The sequence below is a fragment of the Taudactylus pleione genome, unplaced genomic scaffold (genome assembly GCF_031769625.1).
Source record: "Taudactylus pleione unplaced genomic scaffold, aTauple2 ptg000177l, whole genome shotgun sequence".
Lineage (NCBI taxonomy): Eukaryota > Metazoa > Chordata > Amphibia > Anura > Myobatrachidae > Taudactylus > Taudactylus pleione.
The window spans coordinates 2095489-2114685 of record NW_028284579.1 but is presented as its reverse complement, the minus strand read 5'-3'; the positions used below and the strand labels follow the sequence as shown (position 1 = coordinate 2114685).

General features: G+C 43.1%; 1 protein-coding gene across 2 annotated transcripts in view; it reads left to right on the top strand.

Annotated features, from left to right (window-relative positions):
* The window catches only part of TRPM3 (transient receptor potential cation channel subfamily M member 3), a 212994-nt gene that overhangs the window by 141406 nt on the left and 52391 nt on the right, over positions 1-19197 (top strand). For both annotated transcript variants that reach the window (XM_088475711.1, XM_088475710.1), the window contains one exon: positions 10742-10993. In XM_088475711.1, coding sequence (XP_088331837.1) covers positions 10742-10993 — 252 coding nt within the window. The remainder of the gene's footprint in view (positions 1-10741; positions 10994-19197) is intronic.

Here is a 19197-nt window from a genome sequence, read left to right as displayed (position 1 = left end):
CGGAACCACGATGACGCGATTCAGTGCGAATCACGTTATCGGGCCCCCCGCTGCGGGGGTTTCTACTAGGTAGTCAGGGGGGCAGGTGGCAGCCGGGAGGCTTGCCTGCCTTTCCAGGGGGTTGGGATCGGCACCCGATATTTGGGAGGCTCCTGACCAAATTGGGAGGGTAGGCAAGCCTGATATATGTATATATAGTGCATACAGTATATTCAAATGTACACTATACATATAGTACTTCCAGGTGCTTGTTAAGCTTGAATTCATATTGCTCTCTCCCCCACAACACACTCCTCTATCTCCCAGGCAGAGTTTACATGGAGGAACGTGTGGGGGAGGCAGCAGTATGAATGTAAGGTAACCAAAGGCAGGGAAGATATATATATATATATATATATATATATATATACACACACACATATATATATAAAAAGAGAAGTATTGCATTTAATAATTTCATTTGGGCTGTCCATTAACTAAGGCGGCTTGCATTACATTTAGTGCCAGTGTGTTGTTCATACAGATCCGGATAACTATATTCTGTTATGCACGATTATATGTGACTGAAAATCAATCCCTGGATACCAATGTTTATTTATTACATGCACCCTATGTAAATTGACTTTTTGATATCTCATCTGGTGTGCTGGTCTTCCCACTTGTGGTTATCATTTTATATATATATATATAAATCATTATATATATACAGTCAGGTGCATAAATATTGGGACATTGACAGAATTTTCATATTTTGGCCTCTATTCACCGCCACAATGGCTTTGAATAAAACAAACAAGATGTGCTTTAACTGCAGACTTTCAGATTTAAGTTGAGGGTAATAATTATATCCAAATCAGGTGAACGGTGTAGGAATTACAATGGTTTCCATATGTGCCTCCCACTTTTTAAGGTGCCAAAAGTAAATGGGACAAACTAAACAATCCTAAATCTAACTTTCACTTTTTAATACTTTGTTGCAAATCCATTGCAGGCAATTACAGCCTGAAGTCTGGAATGCATAGACATCACCAGACGCTGGGTTTCATCCCTGGTGATGCTCTGCCAGGCCTCTACTGCAAATGTCTTCAGTTCCTGCTTGTTCTTGGGGCATTTTCCCTTCAGTTTTGTCTTCATCAAGTGAAATGCATGCTCAATCGGATTCAGGTCAGGGGATTGACTTGGCCATTGCATAACATTCTACTTTTTAGCCTTAAAAAACTCTTTGGTTGCTTTTGCAGTATGCTTCGGGTCATTGTCCATCTGCACTGTGAAGCGCCGTCCAATGAGTTCTGAAGCATTTGACTGAATATGAGCATATGATATTGCCCGAAACACTTCAGATTTAATTCTGCAGCTTTTGTCAGCAGTCACATCATCAATAAATACAAGGGAACCAGTTCCATTGGCAGCCATACATGCCCACTCCATGACACTACCACCACCATGCTTCACTGATGAGGTGGTATGTTTTGGATCGTGAGCAGTTCCTTTCCTTCTCCATACTCTTCTCTTCCCATCACTCTGGTACAAGTTGATCTTTGTCTCATCTATCCATAGGATGTTGTTCCAGAACTGTAATGGCTTTTTTAGATGTTGTTTGGCAAGCTCTAATCTGGTCATCCTGTTTTTGTGGCTCACCAATGGTTTACATCTTGTGGTGAACCCTCTATATTCACTCTTGTGAAGTCTTCTCTTGATTGTTGACTTTGACACATATACACCTACCTCCTGGAGAGTGTTTGTGATTTAGCCAACTGTTGCGAAGGGGTTTTTCTTCACCAGGGAAATAATTCTTCTGTCATCCACCACAGTTGTTTTCCGTGGTCTTCCGGGTATTTTGGTGTTGCTGAGCTCTCCTGTTCATTTTTTCTTTTTTTGCTATCTCTCTGATGGGTTTATTTTGATTTTTCAGCCTAATGATGGCTTGCTTCACTGATAGTGACAGCTCTTTGGATCTCATATTGAGAGTCAACTTCAACTGATTCCAAATGCAAATGTCACACCTAGAATCAACTCCAGACCTTTTACCTGCTTAATTGATAATGAAATAATGAGGGAATAGCCCACACCTGTCTATGAAATAGCTTTTGAGTTGATAGTCCCATTACTTTTGGCCCCTTAAAACGTGTGAGGCACATAAAGAAACCATTGTAATTCCTACACCGTTCACCTGATTTGGATGTAATTACCCTCAAATTAAATCTGAAAGTCTGCACTTAAAGCACATCTTGTTTGTTTCATTTCAAAGCCATTGTGGTGGTGAATAGAGGCCAAAATATGAAAATTCTGTCAATGTCCCAATATTTATGCACCTGACTGAATATATCATTATATATCATTATCATCATATGTAGATATATATATATATATCATTATTTATATATATATATATATATATATATATATCATTATTTATATATATATATATATATATATACACACATGGGATACTTTTGTAGTTTTTGAAGCTACAATACCCGGTGCTCTGTAATAAATAATTTGTATACGTTTAAATACCACCTGCTAGCTAGTAACAGTCTTGGTATAGTTAGGACCAAGTAGATAAAAGCAAACAACCAAACAGAACTTGTAGTTACTGCGCAAGTAAATAACAATGATCTATATAGGATGAAAATAATGTTAGCTCTCTAATGAAATGTACAGGAGGCTTGTTGAAACATCAAAACTTAATTTAATATACAATATGACACATATATATAATATTAAAATAGAAAAAAATATATAGGCATATTCAGATAATGATTCTAATGATACAATTTACTGTGACTGTATAGTTGGTAACTGATGTAACTGTTTGAAAAGCAAGCATGTAGCAGCTTAATTGAATCCACAGTCTATATATACTGTATATATATATATATATATATATAAAACAAAATTATCCCTTATATCGCGCTAAGAACTGGAAGCAGCACCTCAAGTGAAACCCCTGTTAGTGGGCTCCAAAAGATACAATAATACAATAGTTACTTGAGGGCGCTAATCAAGTATCTGTTGTATTATACATATATATATGTCATACTCCTTCTCCTATCATATGCCCAGAGTTTTGATATAAAACTGAATTGCTGGCCATCGGAATCCCAAAGCTGGAAGTCCATCCTAGGACTAAAGGTAGGCATCTGAATCCCGATTGCTATCTTTAGCCAGACGCTCCCGACACCCGGCATCCCAAACTAAAGCGGGGACTGTCAGCTGTTAGCCGTGGGCAGGGGGAGGGTTAGTTTTTTGGGGGACTAAGGGTTATGCATCCCCAAGTGGTGCCTAGCCCTAACCCACCCTTCCCCTAGCCTAACTCTAACCTTCCCCTAGACTTACGGTTAGGCACCACCGAGGGGGAGGTTAGGGTTAGGCACCACTAAGGGAGAGTTAGGGTTAGGGGGAGGGGAAGGGAGGGTTAGGTACTTACCATCCCCAGTCGAGATCTCCACTGTTCGGGTTTTCGGCGTCGGTATTACATCCGCCGGGAACACATCCAGTGGCATTACATAACTATTCCCCTTCTTGTAGCTGGAGGCTGGAGCTCACTCCTGAGCTCCGCCTTCTGGCTCCCGCAGTGTGTGTAGGGAGAGAGACATCATGACGCCTCTCCCATAGCGCCGAGTGAGAGGAGCTGTAGGATGGAAACAAGGTTTCAGGTAAGAACAATGCTGTGCCTGTGTGGCATAATGTATAAGTGCCATTACTGTGGGTATTATGTTTAAGAGGCATTACTGTGGGCAATATGCATAAGGGGCACTACTACTGTGGGCATTATGTGTATAAGAGGCACTACTACTGTGGGATTATGTCTATAAGGGGCACTACTACTGTGGGCATTATGTGTAAGGGGCACTACTGAAGGCATTATATGTATAAGGGGCACTACTACTTTGGGCATTATGTGTATAAGGGGCACTAATACTGTGGGCATTATGTGTATAAGGGGCACAAATAATGTGGACATTATATGTAAGGGACAATACTACTGTGGGCATTATGTGTATAAGGGGCACTACTACTGTGGGCATTATGTGTAAGGGCAATAATACTGTGGGCATTATGGCTCTCATTCAGAGGCGCTCGCAAGAAGCGAGCGCTCGTTCTGAATGAGGGCGGCCGCTTCATTTTTGAAGTGCGGCCTCCTGGCCGTTAGGTAAGCTGTGGGTGGTAACGACCGACCAGGTTGATGGTCGCGATGGTGAACACCATCGTGACCATCGGGGCTTGCGACAAGACCCTAAGGTTGGGTCTCGGCAGCCGCAAGCTGAAAGAGCAGGAAACTTCCCACTGACATCACTGATGATGTCAGTGTGGCCGCCCACAAAACGGTAGGCGTTCGTTAAGGAATGCCTCCATTTTTGGAAACCACCCCCCCGGCCCACCTACAAAACGGATAGAGCTGTCGATCAACATCAACAGCCACCCCTTTTGTAGAGAGCTCTAGAGCGAAAGAGTTTCTCTCTCGCTCCGGGGCTTGCGCAATCGCAGTGCGGCCGCTGCGCATGCGCAGGGCTAACTATCGACCTGGTTGCGAGCACATAAGTGCTTGCGACCGGGTCTGAATGAGACCCTATGTGTATAAGGGGCACCACTATGGGCATTATGTGTATAAGAGGCACTACTGTGGACATTATGTGTATAACGGGCTCCACTACTGTGGGTATTATGTATAAGGGGCACTACTGTGGACATTATATGTATAAGAGCCATTACTGTGGGCATTGTGTATAGGGGCACTACTACTGTGGAATGTGTATAAGGGGATACTACTGTGGCATGTGTATAAGGAGAACTTCTGAGTCGTATTATGTGTAAAAGGGACACTACTGTGTGGAATAACATATATAAGGGGTACTACTTTGTAGCTTACCGTGAATAATATATATACAGGTTGAGTCTCCCATATCCAAATATTCCGAAATACGGAATATTCGGAAATACGGAATAATTTTGTCATGACTGAGATAATAAAACCTTTGATTTTTGATGGTTCAATGTACACAAACTTTGTTTAAGGCACAAATTATTACAAATATTGTAAAAAATTACCTTCAGGCTGTGTGTATAGTGTGTAAATGAAACATACATTTATTTCATGTATGTACACAAACTTTGCTTGAGCCACAAAATTATTGAAAATATTGTATAAAATGAGCTGCAGGCTGTGTGTATATGTTGTATAATACATAAATGCAGTCTGTGTGTATATTGGGGTCCCATTCCCAAGATATTTCATTATGATATGCAAATATTCCAAAATATGGAATATTCCGTTATCCAAAATAACCCTGGACCCAAGCATTTTGGATATGGGAGACTCAACCTGTATATGTATATATATATATATATATATATATATACAGGTTGAGTCTCCCATATCCAAAATGCTTGGGACCAAGGGTATTTTGGATATCGGAATATTCCGTATTTTGGAATATTTACCTACCATATTGAAATGTCTTAGGAATAGGGCCCAAATCTAAACACAGAATGCATTTACGGTTCATGTACACCATATACACACAGCCTGCAAGTCATTTTATACAATATTTTCAATAATTTTGTGGCTCAAACTTAGTTTGTGTACATACATGAATAATTATTTCTGTTTCATATACACCTTATAGACAAAGCCTACAAGTCATTTTATACTTTATTTTTAATAAATTTGTCCCTTAAACAAAGTTTGTGTACATTGAACCATCAAAAATCAAAGGTATCACCATCTCAGTCAATCTAAAAATATTCTGTATTTCGGAAAATTCCGTATTTCGGAATATTTGGATATTGGAGACTTAACCGATATATAAATATATATATATATATATATATATATATTATTATATGCTGTACGCATAAAACAAATGTCTGTGGTATTTAATAATAAAAAAATCTATATTCGACCCTCCCATTCTGAATTCCCAATCTTGCCTCTGAGCTACATATAAGTATATATTTTCACTGTTGGGAACACTGGCAGTTTAATTACCAGGCGGAGCTGCAGCCGGCTGCAGGGACTGATTGGGCAAGAGTCATCTGCCCCTGCAGTTTTCGGTTGAAATAAGGATTTCCCTTCATATAACGCCCTTCTCAGATGGCATTATATAAGGAAAGCCTTTTAGGATTTTTTTCATGTTTTTTGGCTACCTAAATAGCAGAAATCATTAAGCACTGTACAGATGTGTCCTGCTACATCTTTGCTCCATACACCATGTAGTGCGCCATGCTAGTCATGCCCTGCCATGGAGATGTATCTTGCAGCATGCTGCAGTAAGACGCACTGTAATGTACTAAAGTGCTGAAAAAGCCGGAGTGTGTAATACAACTTTCTGTCCACCAGATGTTGCTTTCCCTAAACTGCATAGCTAACAAAGCTTTTGTAGCGCCATCTGCTGATTGGCTGGCGGAACCTGTCATTCAGTACACTATATAGTAGTACTGGACTGTGTTTTTTCATGAATGAACAATAAATATCAGTATTTTTTTTTCTTTTAAATCTTTACTACAGGATTAAAAATATATAATTTGGTGTGTGAGTTCTGTCATTTATAAAATACATATCTGTGTTGGCCACATGACGCACAACCAGCATTAATTAAGACAGAGCAATTCAGGTTCAATACATTGCTCCCAACTTCCCACCACCTGGCATTTCTATGCTACTGTATGCCACCCAGCTACATTTTACGCTAATCTATTGTACGGAATTGTACACTTTACCTGCTGTAAAGTCATACATGTCACATCACATACACAACATATGTGGCTATCGATACCACTGGCGTGTGGTTAAGATGAGCGCCTTACTAAGTGGCTGTCTCGGGTTTGAGACCCGGAAAGGAACAAAGTAATTTTCGACATCAGGTTTTTTTTCTTTTACACCTTCACTACAGGATTAAACATAAATCACTTGGTGTGTGAGTTCTGTCATTTATAAAAATACTTATCTGTGTTAGCCAGAAGACGCACAACCAGCATTAAATAAAGACAAAGCAAATCCAGTTCAACACTCTTAAGGAACTCTGCCAAAATCAATACATTGCTCTCAACTTCCCACCACCTGACATTTCCATGCTACTGTATGACACCCTGCTGCATTTTATGGTAAACCGCTAAACAGTAGGCATTGTATTTTACACATTATGGGGTGTCCTGTGTCCTGCCGTTCTGCATCTTGCCTTCCTGATTCCTACTATGCGTACTCATTCCTGACAATATGGTGGCTCGCTATATGCCTTATTGTAGAGGTGAGCTTCTCATCCTCGTGCATTGGTGGGACAGGGCGTTTGCCATCAATATTGAAAAATGGTGGGCGTATATGAATGACCACCGTGACATATTTATTATTATTTATTTATTAACAGTTTCTTATATAGCGCAGCAAGTTCTGTTGCGATTTACAATTTGAATCAACATTAACATTTTACTGGGTTGTAAAAGACATACATACATACATACATACATACGTAAAAGACATACATAAGGGTAAGAGGGCCCTGCTCGCAAGCTTACAATCTATAGGGAAATAGGTGTTGATACACAAGGATAGGTGCTACATATTGCAAATTGGTCCAGCCCAATTGCAGATGTTATTGGCTGTATAATCCAATCACACTGGAAAGTTGGCCTAGGGTTAGGAGGATGTTAAATTGAAGAAAGAGTACGTGTGATAGGTGTTTACCATGAGAAGAGAGTTAGATAGGGAAGCTATAAAAAGGTTAGGTGGGCAGTTCTGGAATCTGATAAGCTTGTCTGAAGAGGTGAGTTTTCAGAGAAAGCTTGAATGTTTGGAAGTTAGTGGAAAGTCTTATTGTGCATGGGAGGGCATTCCACGGGGTGGGTGCAGCCCGAAAAAAGTCCTTTCTCCATGCATGGTAACAAGTACTGCGCGGGGATGAGAGACGCAGATCTTGTGCAGAGCAGAGATGTTGGGTTGGAAGATATTTTGAGATAAGTGAAGAGATGTATGTTGGTGTGGTTTGGTTAATAGCTTTATGTCTGAGTGTAAGTATTTTAAATTGAATACGGTAGAAGACCAGCAGCCAATGGAGGGACTGACAGAGTGGATCAGCAGACACTGAACGTTTGGTGAGAAAGGTCAACCTCGTAGCTGCATTCAAAATGGCTTGTAGTGGGGAGAGCCTGTTTTTGGGAAGACCAATAAGGAGACTATTGCAATAGTCAATTCTGCAACCGCTGGGGGTCTCACCTGACTAAATCTCCCCACCTCCTTTGAAGGGGGCAGACCGTCCACTGCCAGCCAACAAATTGTATAAGTATGGCTGGCAATGGATGGTCCGCTTCCTTCAAAGGAGGTGGGGAGATTTAGCCAGGGGAGACCCCCGGCGACTGCAGAATCTAAGGGTCCAAGTTAGGAATAGTAAGTACAGTACTGTACATTACTGTCATTATATAGCCAATCAGTAACTGCCATAGCGGCATACTGTTTGACTTAATTTACTGTAAATGATATTGAGGTGTGGTGAGGTCAATCACCAGAATGAGTAGCTCAGCCATACTGTATCTCCTCATCCTGGCAGGTATGTTAAGACTAAAGAAACACATGAGACAGAGTGAGGACATCACCAATGTCGAGAAGCCACTGCGGAGCTGACACACATGTAGTTTGACAGTGTCTTCGCACCAGGTGTATAAGTATAGAACCTGAAATTATCTCCCTTTATTAAAATCTTCCCGAGCTTCATACGGATGGCCCTGTAATGTGTACAATACATTGTCTACTGTATAGCGGAAATGCCAAGTGGTGGGAAGTTGCGATTAATGTATTGATTTCGGCAGCGTTCCTTAATAGTATTGAACTTGATTTGCTCTGTCTTTATTTAATGCTGGTTGTGTGTTTTCTGGCCAACACAGATATGTATTTTTAGAAATGACAGAACTCACACACCAAGTGATTTATTTTTAATCCTGTGCACTCACCTTAACCACTTGTGCACACACGCCAGCCATATCGAGACCCACAACTGTTGTCTATGTGATGTTAGGTGTGCAACTTTACAGCAGGGAATATGTACAATGTCAATAGCGGGCTCTTCATGCTGTGGCATTGAATAGAAGTGAATGATGGTGGGGGATGGCGGTGAGCCATACAATGAGCTCAGTGGGATTAAATAGTAATGAGTGATGGTGGGGGGAGATGGTGAAGGGATTTGGGTGGCCTGACACAGAGAGGAAAGGAGGGGGTAAAGTGCAGAGTACTGTATTTTAAAAGTATAGAACAAGAAATTATCTCACTTTATGAAAATCTTCCCAAGCGTTGTACAGATGGCTCTGTAATGTGTACAATACATTGTCAATGTATAGTAGAAATGCAAGATGGTAGGAAGTTGAGAACAATGTATTGATTTCGGCAGAGTTCATTAAGAATATTGAACTTGAATTGCTCTGTCTTTATTTAATGCTGGTTGTGCGTTTTCTGGCCAACACAGATATGTATTGTTATAAATTACAGAACTCTCCAAAATTACATTGTTTCTTTACGAGTCTCAAACCCAGGGCACCCACTCTGTAAGGCACTCACCTTAACCACTCGCCCACACACCAGCCATATAGACACCCACACCTGTTGTGTATGTGATGTTAGGTGTGCGACTTTACAGCATGGGAATGTGTACAATACTGTACAATGTCAATAGTGGTTTAATGAAGCTGGATGTCATAATATGGAGATGAAGGGATGAGGAAAGTGTGGAGCAATGCATAAAGTTGAGCAGAGTATTGAACCTGAAATGATCTGTCTTTATGACCAGGCATCTTTACACCATGTACTGTAGCGACAGTATAGACAGTTTGTCTACGCACACCTAAAGTGAGCCCAGATCAACTGAATCCATTCTCATTCTGTGGAGCAGCAGCAAAGCAGTTTGCTTCATTTTCACGATTTTATTTTTATTTCCTGTGGATTATGAGAAAAAAAAGCTCACTTGTATTACTCATTGAATTATATATATAATGGGAAAAAAATATTTCCCTTTACAAATTAATGTTCTTACGCACTGGATCAAAAGAAGATCACATTTAACTAACACTTTTTGGATTATAAATGAAGGAAATTTTCTTTTGATTTAAAAAAAAAAGAAATTTAGGTTTGCTTGCCCCTTAAAATGTCCCTATTTACATAAGAGGCACATTTCCCATTGATTAATAGAAGATTATTATAAATGACAACCCCCTTAGAGACTCCAGACCAATGCTGTCTAGGATGCTGCTGGTTCCCATCAGACAGGGAGGCACCATCCTGCAGGAAAAGTGCTAGCTTAAGTGCAAAAAGCTAACACTCTACAGGGAGAGGGTCATTGCTCTGTATAATAAAGACAACAGTGTGATGGAAAGATACTGTTTGCAGTGACAGAAACATGCACTGTAATATTCACTAAATTAGTGACATCTTCTGTGTGCGCATGCACTTTTGTTTGGATACTGCTCCGGATGAAACAGAGATTTCACCACATGCTCAGTTCTGTGCTATGTACTGACATCTGGTGGCACAAACAGGTAATGCATTTAATTTAAATTTTACACTGTATGAAGAACATACGTAATGCATTTGCTTAAAGTGCTATACCCATACACAATATATGTGACCTATATGTTAGTAAAAGAAGGTTTCATACACATATAGGTTTCTTGGTTCAGGCTTGTTCACAATGTACAATTACATAATGTGCAAAGCTCTGCTCATGTTCTTCATTCGAACATGTCTTCTACAACCCTACAGATCTTAATGTCCGAACCGGGGAAGTTGTTACAGAAGTTTAAAGTATGGCTGCAGGAATACTGGAATGTCACAGATCTCATCTCCATCCTGCTCTTCTCTATCGGGATGGTGTTTCGATTACAAGAGCAGCCGTTCAGCAGCTATGGGCGAGTGATATACTGTGTGAACATCATCTACTGGTATATTCGTTTGCTCGATATCTTTGGTGTGAACAAGTACCTTGGGCCATATGTTATGATGATTGGTAAAATGGTGAGATGAATCTTTGTCCTTCTATATTATGATAGAGTTGTGTATAACAAAAAAATCAATTGTTTAAACAAAAGACAAAAGTTAAGCAATCTGAAGTTCGGATAAGAAGTATCAACTGTGACGCTCAATACAAAGCATATTATATGAACCCAAGTTAGAATGTCTTTCTTTGCAAAGCACATCTATCTGCTTGTATATAGGGTAAATAAATATATATATATTTATTTTCTAATTAAGATAGTATTGCTTTAAAACTATCATACGCAACAAACTTTAAAACTCATTGCATATGATAACTGGTGCTCCAGCCAATCAGCTCCGAACTGTCATTTTTCAAACAGATGACAGTTGGGAGCTGATTGGCTGGAGCATCATTATCATATGCAATAAGTTTTAAATCTTGTTGCGCATGATAAAAATCCCTGATAAATGAGGCCCTTGGTATTAAATCTCCCTCACTATAATGATGTTGTTTTAGGCCTTTAGTACTGTCTGGTATTTCTTCAAAGTAGAAATACAATAAATAAAGTTACATATACCTTTATGACAGCCATAACCATTAGGTTTCTATAAGTAATTGTCATGTTCATCAGCTTAAACAAGATAGGAAGCAAAGGCAAAATATTCCTTACTCACGTTCACTGTGTTCTAGCTTAGTCTAACTGATGCACTAAACACTTATTCCCTATTAACTGTAAACTGTGTGTTTCCTGTACTGGCTACTACTAGAAGCATGTTTCCCCTACATACTTGCCTACTTTTGAAAAAGCATTTCAGGGAGATTGTGAAAGCAGCACCTATGAGCGCTGTGGTAAAGTTGGCGTGTCCTGCTACATCTCAGAGGCGTTTCATTAAACTGACTTACATCCACATGTAAATGAGGCCCAAATCAGTTAGTAAGATCTATTTGTTCATCAAAACACATTGATACTTTTCAGAAAATGTATGTAGCCATAGGGATCATTGTGCCTTATAATAACCAATGCAGGGAAATTATACTAATGATCCCATTTGAATGTATATATCTCTGTTTTCATTTACATTTAACAGCTACATGAATGGGGTAAGGTGAAATCAGGGAGATTTCTAGACTCTTCAGGGAGTCAAGGGGTTTCTCCTATACTGTATGTGTAAATATTGTTACTCTATGTGACATAGAGTATGTTTGGGGGAAGGGATTGGTTCTCCGTCCTACCAGTTACATCCTACTGTAACTCCCTGTCTGTAAATGTTCAAGAGCAGGGCCTACCACTCTTCTGTCCTCACATTGTATATACCTGCCTATTGTGCTCTCCCACTTGATTATCGAGTGATACTGTTTTAATGTCACTCACTTTGTTGTCATATTATTTCACTGCTTAATTTATCTCCTTGTGTGCTCTGGGCCTGATTCAGACCCGCTCGCGAGCGCTGAGCTCTCGCAAGCGGGTCGATGGTGCCCCAGTGCGCATGCTCACGACGGAGGGAGCTCCGTCGTGCGCATGCGCGAGACCTGCATAGCGACGGCCAAGCCATCACTATGGGTCTCGCACCAAAGGGGGCGTGCTGTCCAGACGGAGGCGTTCCCATGGGAACGCCTACCGTCTGGGGCCGGCCCCACTGACATCACTAGTGATGTCAGTGGGAGTGTTTTTGGCTCTGATAGAGCCAAAAGCACTCCTGGGCTTGCAGCAGCGAGACCCTACCGCAGGGTCTCGTCGCAAACCCGATGGTTTGCGATGGCCTTGACCTTCGCGACCATCTTTTTGGCCACTCGCATAAGCTGTGGGTGGTCACCCACAGCTATGCGAGCGGCCTGGAGGCCGCTCCAATTCTAGGTAGGAGGGCTCTGATTCAGAGCAAGCGCTCTTGTCAGACCGTCCGGCTCTGAATCAGGCCCACTGTTTGTACATTTTTTACTGAAATGTTAGTATTTCAATGTTATTTTTCATTTCATCTAAGGTGCTACAGACACTTGGAGACACCATTTAAATAAATAATAATAACACCAGTCACCTGAATGACCCCTAACAATTAATTTTTCTAGACCATCTATGGATATTTTAAAAACCTATCAATTATTAATAAATGCACCAGTGCACAAGCTAGGAGATCTGGAAAACATGAACTGTTTGGCCCTGACCTATGCTTTCTGCTGTATTCTGCATGAGCAGAAACAGTGACTGTCAGACCTAAGTTACTGCAGGTGATTGGTTTTACTGTAATTAGTGAGCGAGGCAGAGCACAATGACTAGAATGGGACAGGAGACAGTTGGATAGAGCTTTTGCACAAGTACACTATGTGGCAGTAGGAATTGTGTTCTCAAAATACTACTTTAAGCGACTCAAAGAATTGGCGTGCCTCTGTTGGATATGAGTCATGCGCCAATAAAAACATTTGTAAAGACCTCTGAAAATGTTTGTTGATTGGTTGTAAATCAATTACTACATATTTTGGTTTCTCACTACACACAATCAGATAGTGTCCATATAGAGAACACAGTATTGCATCATAAATAATTCTCTCTGAGACCAAAGTATGCAATATTGCAGGTAATCAAAAACAGACCAGAACAGATTGCAGACTGATCCAAAAGAGGCAACAATACTTCAAGGAACAATTAGCATATATCTCAGGTTTGGAGATGCACATTGAAAGGAAATTTGTCTAATAATTAATAACCAACATACAGTAACACAACACATTAGACATTATACTAATACTACATTAAATCAAATAGTAAAACCCTAGTCATGGTTAAGATAATGTGGTGAATAATATACAGTAGGACCATGGTCAGGACTGCCATCAGAAATTCTGGGGCCCGGGACTAACAAAATCATCAGGGCCCCCCACCCACCCTTCCCCTGCTATTTTATTCCTACAAAAAATTTGGGCCAAAAAATATCAAGCCTGCCCTCTTCTATGTCCAGCCAGCCCTCTCCTTAAATGCATTCAGCCAGCCCCCCTTCTGCGTGTCCAGCCAGTTCCCCAAATGTGTGTCCAGTCAGCCCCCCTGATGTGTGTCCAGCCAGCATCCTAATGTGTCTCCAGCCAGGCCCCTTATGAGTGTCCAGTTAGCCCTCCTAATGTGTGTCCAGCCATGCCCCTGATGTGTGTCCGGCCAGGCCCCTGATGTGTGCCCAGGCAGGCCCCTGATGTGTGCCCAGCCGGCCACCTGATGTGTGTCCAGCCAGGCCCCTGATGTGTGTCCAGCCTACCCCCTCTCTCACAGGCACAGCCCAGCCCGTCGGCAGCACTTTTAAACTTATCTGCGTCATGTGACACTGCCTTCTGCTCTGCTGTGTCCGAGCATTGGCGCGCCTGCGCATGCATGTTGCTGGATGGAACGGGGCTATTAGAGCCATGGTGGGTCCTAGTGCCCGCCAGCTCAATGGCTCACTCTAAGCTGACAGAGACAGCAGCAGTGCTGCTGCTGCTCTCCGTTAAGAAAAAAATGGCAGAAACGAAGGGGAGGGGGCGTGGTTGGAGCGGGTTGTAGAAGCGGGCCTCCCCTTTTCTGCTAAGTGTCTGGGCCCGGGACTCCAGTCCCAGCAGTCCCCCCTGATGGCGGCCCTGCTGTCAGCATAGGGCTGGTTTTCACTTGAATTTTGCCCCATACAGAATAGGCAGGTGCTGGAAGAGATTATTATTAGCAGAGGGCCTGATTCAGCAGAGGACGGAATTGTAAAGCTGCACACAAGCAGCTTTGCAATTCCATCCTTGCTAAAATGCAAATGCAGCAGGAGGCCTTTTATTCTACAGTGGGAACATACCTAGAGACCAGTCCGATCATAAGGATACTAGCTCATCAAACACTGCTAGATTGATTCAATTTACCACCTATCATTACTTTCCGTCTATCAAGCACTGACATTACAGGTATACCTGAAGACTTGTACCTACATGTACGGTTTTTACAAACTTTAAGTACTGACTATATTTATTAATTTGACATTTTGTCATATTTGGATTTGATAATTATCTTTGTGTCCAATATGATAGCATATTTAATCCTCTACATTAAGATTTAATAAATTGTGGTTAATTTTAATTGCAGATTAAAGTCTTTTGTCTCTGAGTATGGATCAGGTATAGGAGCTATAATTCTTTTCTTTGTAATATCCACATGAATGCCAGGACCCAAAGTTTCTCAGCAGAACATTTCCCAGAGCATCACGCTGCCTCTGCCTTCATCCCATAGATCAGAGGTTCTCAAACTCGGTCCTCAGGACCCAACACAGTTCACATTTTCCAGGTAACCCAGCAGGTGCACAGGTGTATTCATTACTCACTGACACATTTTAAAAGATCCACAGGTGGAGCTAATTATTTTACTTATGAATCTGTGAGGAGACCTGGAAAACATCCACAGTTTGGGGTCCTGAGTGCCGAGTTTGAGAACTTGTGCCATAGCGCTTCCTTCCTCCATATCTTCCCCAGGTTAGCGACACACACACCCGGCCATCCACACAATGTAAAAGAAAATGTGATTCATTAGACCAGGCCACCTTCTTCCAGTGGAAGCGATATGATACCCCGGCTGCCGCATGGCCAGGAGTTCGAATCCTGGCAGCGGCAGCCCGACAAAAAAGCAGAGCCCGGCAGCGGAAGCCCGACAGCGCTGGAAATCCCGATCATGGTAAGGTAAGTATCAACTAATCTAACCTAACCCCCCTAACCCTAACCCTCCTTAGGGGTGCCTAACCCTAACCTCCCCCCCTGTGCCTTACCCTAATCCCCCCTCTAAGTGCCTAACCCTAACCCCCCCCGTCCCGGCTGCCTAAACCTAAGTCCCCCGGGGGGTGTCTAACCCTAAGTTCCCCCCGGGGGTGCCTAACCCTAACCCGCCCTAAACCTAGGCCCCCCCCCCCCGCGGCTGTCCGCTCGCGTCGTCCGGCATCCGGTCGATCAGGATGCCAGGCGCCGGTCTCCCGGCGTCGGGGAAATGAGCGGCGACTAGATATAGACACCGGTCATTTATCCCACGGCGGGATAAAGCAGTCGGGAAGCCGGCTCCCGGGATTCCGGCAGCCGGATTCCCGATTGTATACCCTTCCATTGCACTTTGGTCCAGTTCTGACACTCACGTTCCTATTGTAGGTGCTTTTGGTGGTGGACAGGGATCAGCATAGGCACTCTGAACCTGATTCAGACCCGCTCGCTAGGAAGCATTCGCACGCAGACTGCCGATGTTTGTATTGTACGCATTCATACGCATCAAAGTGCTCGTGTGCAAACCAGTGCAAACGATTGGAAAGCATTCGCTCGCTGCGCATAGACAGCCCAGCAGAATGAGAGACAGGAGAAGCCGTTTGTGGGTCATGACAGGGGCTGGCCACTAGAAACGGGGGAATGGAGGTGCAAACGCAGGCGTGCCTGAGCATCTTAACGTCGCTTCAAAGGCGTGCATAATTCAGAGGCAGCATCATAGTACACATCACTTGGCTGATTTTTACTCGGAACCGCTTGCAGTGCTTGCCAGGACTGCCATCAGTGGGGGACTGTCGGGACTGGAGTCCCGGGCCCGAGCACTAGGAGGGCCCTCCCGGCACTGCTGCTGCCCACGCGCCCGCCTGCCACTACCCACCTGCAGTGAAAGGCCCGGGAAAGGAGGGTCCCGGCTGCTCCTACCAGTATGTTGCAGGCCTGCAGCCGCCCGCGCAAGTGCCCACCTCTATACCCCCGGCCGGGCCTCCCTTCCGCTGAACAATACAGTGAGTGACAAGTGACTCGTCGCGAGTCACTTCTCACCCAGTCCCAGCCGCGCCACCGTGCCCCATATCTCACCCACCCCCAGCCCCGCATTGGCCACTGTGCCCCATATCTGGCCCCCAATAAAGTTTTTTTTTTTACACTGAAGCAAGCGCCGCGTGACGTCATGATGTCACACCGCGCTGATAAATGAGAGAGAGGAGCCGCAATGGGCGGGTAGTGTGAGGAGTTGGCGTCCGGAGCATAGAGGCTGAGACAGAAGAAGGAGCGAGATAGGTAAGTTAAGTGTGTGTGTGTGTCTTTGTCTGTGTGTGTGTCTGTGTCCTTTCTCTCAGACCCGGGCCAGGCTATTTTGATGGATGTCTAGTCCATTTCAGACAATGGATACAGTTGATGGGATTGAGGGAAAAGGGGTGGGGGCCCTGCCGTTTTTGTCAGTCCAGGGCCCCATCATTTCTGATGGCAGCCATGGCTGACAGCACTAAGGCTCTTCCTAAAAAGCCAAGGGTGCTGGATGTGGGTTAATTAGAACAATAAGTGTTTTGTTTTGTTATGAACTTCAGGTCTCAGTAAGAGGTTTCTTTTCGTAGTTAAGTGTAACTGATTAAGGGGTCTATTCATTAAGTTAATTATCGGGGGCCAGACGGGATTGGAAGATCAGCTGTCTCTGCGATCCCTATCACTGCTACCAGGGGCTGGCTGGCAACTTTCAGCCTAGGGGGCAAACACAAGCAAGTGGCCCCTACAAGCACACTGTGAACTTGGCCCCGATAGGATAACACCATCTCCAGATACTACCTTCTGTGGGGGGAAAAAAAATCTTATAATATGTGTTTAGGCTGTCACCCACAGTAAGACAGTATTACACACCAGGTCATGTTATTAAACAGAACCAGTTTATAAAAGGGCATGAGGAGGGTTCAGATGGCAAAAAAGTGGCATGTGAGGAGGTCTGAGAGGCATTTAACTAATAAAAAATGAAAATATAACATAAAAATAAAAAATAGCCGAACATGCCATATTGTCTAAAGGTGGGTACATACTTGACGATGTGTACCCGGACATTGACATCACATGCGTCTGTGGGAGCGCACATATTGTGCATACACACTTCACAAAATGTCATTACGATTTGGCTAAATCGGCCAAATCGTAACAACATCATCTCAGTGTGTACCCAGCTTAATTGACAATCACAATGTACAACAGGAGATTGTGCTCAAAGCAATGTAGTGACCATATGAACAAGTGGGTGAACTGTCTTAAAAATTAAAACACATTACACATAACAATAAAATGACAAATAACATGGAAAAAAATCAAGCATGTGCATCTGTAAATACAGAAATAAACACGATTGGCACTTCAGATTTCATGAAAAAGATAGTCTGTATTATAAAAGATTTATTACAAAAGGTGATATCAAGCTTTTTATAACATATCCTTTTCATGAAAACCAGAGAGTGTCAATCATGTTATTTCTTTTATCACAGTTGCACACCCTAGTCTGTTACACAAATATATGTAATAAATACCCCTACCCTACACTTTCCATATATATATATTTAATGATTTTATGCCCCACCCCGTCCAGTATTTACTGTATATTTAGTCATTTTGTGCCCCATATACTCTTACCCTTTTTACATATTTTATAGTTTTGTGTAATCCCCCTTATATGTTCCATACCCATCACCTTCCACTATTTATATATTTTATACCCATTATCTCCCTTACTCCTTATTTTATACCAATATCTTTTATACATATCATCTCTCACCCCTTATATATTTTACACACACCCACCAGCTCCCCAACTCCTTATATATTTTTTGCTCATCACCCACCTCCCCGCCCCCCCTTTAGATATTGGAAGCACTATTTTAACTTACTTTTGCCAGGCTCACTGTGGCTGGGGGTGGTTCCTCCAGGATGGGAAATTCCAGGGCAGGAGCTCCTCTCTTTACACTGAGCTGTATAGTCTCTTCTTGTGCAGGCAGGAGACAGAGCAGGCCGGGGACAGGAGCGGATATATGGAGCCAAGGACAGGCTGGACCGTGCACTCCGCCCTGCCTCTCAGAGAAGGGCCACAGAAGAGGATCCTGTGACTGTGTCACCCCGGCTGCAAAGAGGCAGAGGGCCCTAGCTGATCTGGAACGACTCGGTGGGAGGGGACAGCTCAACATGCTGCCGCAGCGCATCCTTCATCTCAGCAAACAGCAAAGGGCCATAGGAGGGCTGCTGGGGCTGGGCATGCGCAGCAGCCCTACCGCGGCAATTATACTTTTCAACTAGAGAACCACCGCAGCCCGGCAGAGGAGGAGAGCATGGGACAGGACCAGCCCGCCCCTGACCCTGTCTGTATCTGCCGGTCCCTTCTTATGCTAGCTGCGCTGTGCCGCAGCTTGACACAGCCGGGAGGCAGGCAGAAACTTCCCAGCTGTCAGGCATATGAATACATGCAGCGCAGCGGGGGCCCTAGTACTGCACAACTGTACCAGCTCGGGGG